The 6,000-nt window shown below is 46.3% G+C and overlaps 1 protein-coding gene and 1 long non-coding RNA gene across 2 annotated transcripts in view; one reads left to right on the plus strand and one right to left on the minus strand.

Moving 5' to 3' along the window:
- The window catches only part of LOC149971375 (uncharacterized), a 318,492-nt gene that overhangs the window by 234,001 nt on the left and 78,491 nt on the right, over nt 1–6,000 (plus strand). The gene's annotated exons all lie outside the window — the stretch shown is intronic.
- Nucleotides 1–6,000, minus strand: part of LOC110506389 (coiled-coil domain-containing protein 102A) — a 69,314-nt gene that overhangs the window by 6,360 nt on the left and 56,954 nt on the right. The window contains exons 7-8 of the mRNA XM_036963790.2: nt 5,253–5,423; nt 4,831–4,934 (exon numbers count right to left, since the gene is read on the minus strand). Coding sequence (XP_036819685.2) covers nt 4,831–4,934; nt 5,253–5,423 — 275 coding nt within the window. The remainder of the gene's footprint in view (nt 1–4,830; nt 4,935–5,252; nt 5,424–6,000) is intronic.

Genomic DNA, 6,000 nt, shown 5'->3' on the forward strand with positions numbered 1-6,000 from the left:
GTTGAGCTGTGTGTTCAGTGATTGTTCAGTGTGTGTTCAGTGTGAGTGTTCAGTGATTGATCAGTGTGTGTGTGTGTTCAGTGATTGTTCAGTGTGAGTGTTGAGCTGTGCCCCATGCATCATCCCGTTGGGAGACAAAGTGACACTAATGTGACACGGTGGCTCTGTGGGGCCATATCTGATCCCTCACCCGCAGGCTTCAGCACCTCACTCTGCACATCAAAGACCCAACACAGCTTCACATAATGAATCCACTCCCTCCTCAATTATAGATGACCCTGGTCTGAGCTGCAGCTCAACCAGCAAAGGACACTCCCTCACTCCCTGACAAACAACATCCTTATTAAAACTACACAACCACTCATGTTATTATGATGTGAGAGAGTTTAACTATTTCTAGAAATTTGCAGGATGGATTGGCGTGCCTGTTCGCAGTGAATCTGCAGTAGTGTGCGCTGCTGTGTGTGTTGTGATGACGCACAGCTAGAATGGCTCAAGGGTGAACTGAGCCTCAGTTTAGAAAAAGAAAGAACACGGCCTCCCACACAGCCAGGGATCACTCTCCGTCAAATTAGATGATTCAACCAGGTAGAGAGAATCAGCCTCTAAGATATGTCCGCCATAGAGAAAACTAAACCCTGGCAAGTACAGAATATACTATGTTAAGTATTTCCAAGAAGTAGTATCTGTGTTAGTGCTCCCATTTACTACTCTCTGTTCCCATCCTCTGTGGTGTAATGCTAGCCTGGTTCCAGGTCTGTTTGTGCTGTCCTGTCAATGTCTGTGGTTATGGACTATATACAGGAGTTAGCAGGACAATACCAACAGATGTGGAATCAGGCTAGTATGATGGAGCCAGGGGCATAGATTGACCCTCTGTTTTCCCCAGGCCATGTTAGTATACTGGGGGATTCACTGACAGGAACAGAGATCCTTTTAATGGCGCTAAATTACACATAATACTGTTTTGACCACAGTCACCCACTAAACGACTAAAAGCTTTTCCATTGCCCAAACACTTAGCAAGGCCATTTTAAGGTGTCAGAGAGTACATCTGAAAGACAAGAGGGGGAGAGAGAGAGAGAGAGAGAGAGAGAGAGAGAGAGAGAGAGAGAAAGGGAGAGAGAGAGAGAGAGAGAGAAAGAGAGAGAAAGAGAGAGAGAGAGAGAGAGAGAGAGAGAGCGAAAGAGAGCGAAAGAGAGGGAGAGAGAGCGAAAGAGAGGGAGAGAGGGGGTGGGGGGATAGAGAAATGATACCCACTGGGCAAAAACTGGTTGAATCAACATTGTTTCCATGTCATTACAAAAACATAAATGTGATTTGCTAAGAAGTCATCAACGTAGGGGAATTTCCCGTTTTTTCCACACAACTGTGAACTTAAATCCAATGACATGAAATGTTTTGTTGATTTCACGTCGAATTCACGTTAGTTGACAACTCAACAGAAAATGAAATCAAACCCAAACAATTAAATTGCGTCTGTGCCCAGTGGGTAGTCTATATTTTCATGCTGCTACTATAATTAATTTATCAAACTCATGCCCAATTGCTTCCACAATATCTTCCACAACAAAGCCTCTGCTACAAATGCATGAACGCAAATCAATCTAATCTATAAAGCCAACAGCCTTGCTAAACTGCTAATGTGTTATTTCTGTCTGTTCACAGCTGGTACAATATCAAACAGCAATGTGGCACACTCCGTGGGAATATACAGTATGAAGGTTTACGTTACATTGAAAGGAGAGAGAAATCAAGGTTAGAAAGATCTCAAATACCAACACAATCCTAAGCCCTTCCTCTTAAATCTATAGACAAAACCAACGTTATTTTTCCCCCCCTCGCTTTCCCTCTCTTTTCTAATCCTCCTCTCCTACTCCATCTCTTCTGTGATATAACCACCTCTCAGATCACGTTAAACCCACTAACGCGGCTCCTCGGAAGACATACAAGCCGAGAGGAGAACTTCAAATGACAGCGCACACAACCTGCTGTCAACATCCACAGCTCTACATTGGGGCTGTGCGTGTTAAGCCTCTCACTGTTCATCCAGAGAGTTTTGCTAATATCGTTGGCGCTCCACAACCTGCGTCCCATTTTGAAGTCTGAATTGGCCCCCGGACTGCGCTAAACAGACAAGCCTGCTACAGTGACGGGAAATCAAAAGAAAAGAACATGCTTCATTTGATCCACTTTCTAATTGCCTTCAGAGTGCCGAGTATTTGGAGAGATCTGAACGTCCTGCCGGTCCACCAGAAATGACACAACACACAGAAAGAAAAACACCCTTTCTTACCACATGCACATGCATTCCCATCACATGCACACACTATCCTGAAAGGTTTGTTGTGGACCATTAAGCTGTCAGTCTTCAGACCAGAGGGGTACACTACAAAGTAGGATCAATGAGTTAGCCAGCTAACTTTGATAAACAGCCATGAATAACTATTGATTTTATGGTTCATTAAGGAAGTTAAACTTAGATATGTGGTTTTGGATGTTGAATCAATTAGACCATGCCCATTTCAAGCTTATTTTTCAAAGAAATTATAAGTCATCTCAGAATATTAAGGCAAGTTAGCTGGCTAACTCATTGATTCTGCTTTGTAGAATAGGCCTACACCTCAGCCATAGAAGTGGCTAGTTGTTTATGTCCAGTGTGACAGATTGGAGGGGCACAGTATCGCAAAGCGTAAAGGCCAGATCCTGGTGTAAAGATGCCTCACATGACATCACCACACCTCCGGATCAGGACCTTTCTGTTTTAACAACGTTCTGACAGTGTCATGCGACGGCGTTAAAATAACACCTCCTATTGTTAGGGACCTTTCTCATGGTGGCTAGCTTTGTCTGTCTGTCTGTCTGTCTGTCTGTCTGTATGTCTGTCTGTCTGTATGTCTGTCTGTCTGTCTGTCTGTCCATCTCTTATCTCCCTCTCCATTTCTCCCAGGCCATTATATCCACATGCTTCAGCGCCGTCTGCAACTATCTCACCACTGACCCTAGGCCTGTTAACAAACCCGGGGGCCAAAGGTCATGTGTGTATAGGCTATGTGGAGTATGTTTGTGTGTGTGTGTGTGTGTGTGTGTGTGTGTGTGTGTGTGTGTGTGTGTGTGCGCTTGTGACATTGAGCGTGTGTGCACAGGATTAGACGATCCACAGAGGATTGATTGATAAATCGATGTGAAGGATGGACTTTTAACAAGCTACAGTAAAATAAGCATTTGGCAGGCTGTGCCACTAACCACCCCTTCCCCACCACTCACACACCCACACACACACACACACACACACACACACACACACACACACACACACACACACACACACACACACACACACACACACACACACACACACACACACACACACACACCACACACACACACACACACACACACACACACACACACACACACACACAGTACTGGCTGTCCCAGAATGCAACAGAGGTTTTCCCGGATCACCTGGCCTGGTCTGAGGTATTGATTTAGACATTAGCTTTATGATCATAGACTGGGCTGGAGCTGGGAGACCACTAAACTATTTATATCTCAGACAGACAGGCTGGGAAGTGGTGAGAACTATTCCCCTGGTTAAAGGGATAGTGAGACATTTTGGCAATTACTTTTTTCTACTTCCCCAGGGTCAGATGAACTCATGGATACCATTTTTATGTCGCTGAGTGTAGTTTGAAGGAAGGTGTAGGTCGTTTCTGGAGCCATTGCTAACTAGCGTTTGCGCAATCACTGAAGGTCTATAGGAACAGCTAGTATGCTAGTTCATCTGACTCTGGGTGTGTAGAAAAAAGGGCTTTTATTGCCATAATGTCACATTATCCCTTTAAAGAGTCAGAGCAGAGAGATCAAAGAAAGCATTACATGTGGCCGGAAAAGATGGGAGAGAAAGAAATGACAGAAAGAGAGAGGAGTGATAGGATAGTAAAATACCAATCGGAGAGGTAGTGGACAACCACTAAATCTCAAAATCCTTCATCTATTAATATTTCATTTTTTTTTTTAAACCATTAATATTCCCACTCCTATCCAGCTACGACCCGTGCATCAGGGTTAATGTGGGTTGAGCGAGTTCATCCACGTACAGTACAATGTTATACTAGGTACCTGATGGGGCCTGACTCCCTCACTGTTCCGGGTCAGGGCTCCATGAGGCCGTGTGTGTGTGTGTTCCTAAAGGCGTTTCCATGCCAACACGCCTGTCACCCCTCTGCTAAGCTACAGGGGGCCAGCACCGCTATGCTGCACACAGGCTCTGTGTTACTACGGTAAATTGTGACTGGTCGGCCCGCGATTGGCTGTCGGAGGGGATGAGCTGGGACGCGGGTGGAATGATAAGGCAGAGAGAGAGAGAGAGAGAGACAGAGAGAGAGAGAGAGAGAGAGAAAGAGAGAGAGAGAGAGAGAGAGAGAGAGAGAGAGAGGGGACAGGACGGCTAGTAGACAGACTGGCCTAGTGGGAGCAGGGCTGCTTGCCTGACAAACTAAGACACAAGCCTCACAGTGGGCTAATATTCTCCAGCTAAGATACCTGGGAGAACTAGAGTTTAGAACACAAGCATGGCAGCCATACACTGTCTGATTAAACATCTTACACTGCCAAAGACCGCTGAGAAGGGTATGACATTGGACGTGTGGAAGTGTGCTTTTCCTGCATGTAGATAAACATAGGTAGAGTGTGTGTGTGAGAGCATATATGAGAGGTGTGTATGTGAGTGTGTGTGTGTGTGTGCGCATGTGTGTGTGTGTGTGTGAGAGAGAGCATATGATGAGTGTGTGCGCATGCGTGTGTGTGTGTCAGAATCAATCATACCGGGACTGCAGATGTTCCAGTTGGACCTGGAGGTTCTCTGACTGCTCCACCTGCTCATCCAGAGACCGCTGTAGCTTCCTGGTCTGATTATGGGCCTCATCCAGCTGAGAGGGAGGGAGGGAGGGAGGGAGGGAGGGAGGGAGGGAGGGAGGGAGGGAGGGAATACTTCACTTTTTACTACTTGAATACACATAAGTGTATTGATCCCAGTACTTTTTCTCCCCTAAAATGGGGGGACGATGTACAGAAAGTGCTGTAATTTCTAAACGGTTCAACAGATATGGATGAAAATACACTCAAATTAAAGCCGACAGTCTGAACCTTAACCTCAAATTAACCAAATGCTTAATTGTCCCAATATTTACATAGGGAACTGTATATGTATCCACGTATAAGTGAATGTGGTGTGTGTTGGTGCTCACCTCGTCCTCCGCCTGACCCAGTTCTTTCTTCAGCTCCTCCACCCTCAGCCTCAGCTTCTTCACCTCTGTCTCATGCTGCTCCACCTTCCGGTTGGCGTGGGCCAGCTCGGCCATCTTGTCCTGGTACTGCTTCTTCACCTTGGAGTGGATGTGGCGCATGTCTGCCAACTCCTGAGTAGCAGAGGGGTCAGGGTCAGTCCGCTAGTCTGTTAGAGTGGATTTAAATCGGGCCTCGGGCCCGTTAAGTACCGGCGCTTATATGTCAATTTCAGTTTCAAGCATGACGGATGGGTGTCGGATGCCGTTGGGTCAAATGAGAGTGCATTCCCGAGTAGCAGATCCTCCAAGAGATTCCTTGTGAGTTGAGTGAGTTTCTCTGGTCTTTGTTCTGCTAGACATCATTGCTACTGTTCGTTAGAGCGTTGAGGAACTGATCAATAAGCAGGAGCACCCTTAACACATTCACGCGATGGAGAAGTACGGATTCCCATTGAAATAAGACATACTGTGCCAGGAAAAGCTTGTGCCGAGCTGAACGCTTACAAACAATTACCCGTACAGCGAGAATAAAGAACACGAAGAACACGAAGAAGCCTTGAAACACTTGACCTGGACTGACCCCCTGGACTGACCCCCTGGACTGACCCCCTGGACTGACCACCTGGACTGACCACCTGCACTTGACTCTTCACACCTTAGCACAGATGCACTCACTTACGCACACATCCACACACACACACACGCACAC

The sequence above is a fragment of the Oncorhynchus mykiss genome, chromosome 26 (genome assembly GCF_057628025.1).
Source record: "Oncorhynchus mykiss isolate SJ-2025 chromosome 26, ASM5762802v1, whole genome shotgun sequence".
Taxonomy (NCBI): Eukaryota; Metazoa; Chordata; class Actinopteri; order Salmoniformes; family Salmonidae; genus Oncorhynchus; species Oncorhynchus mykiss.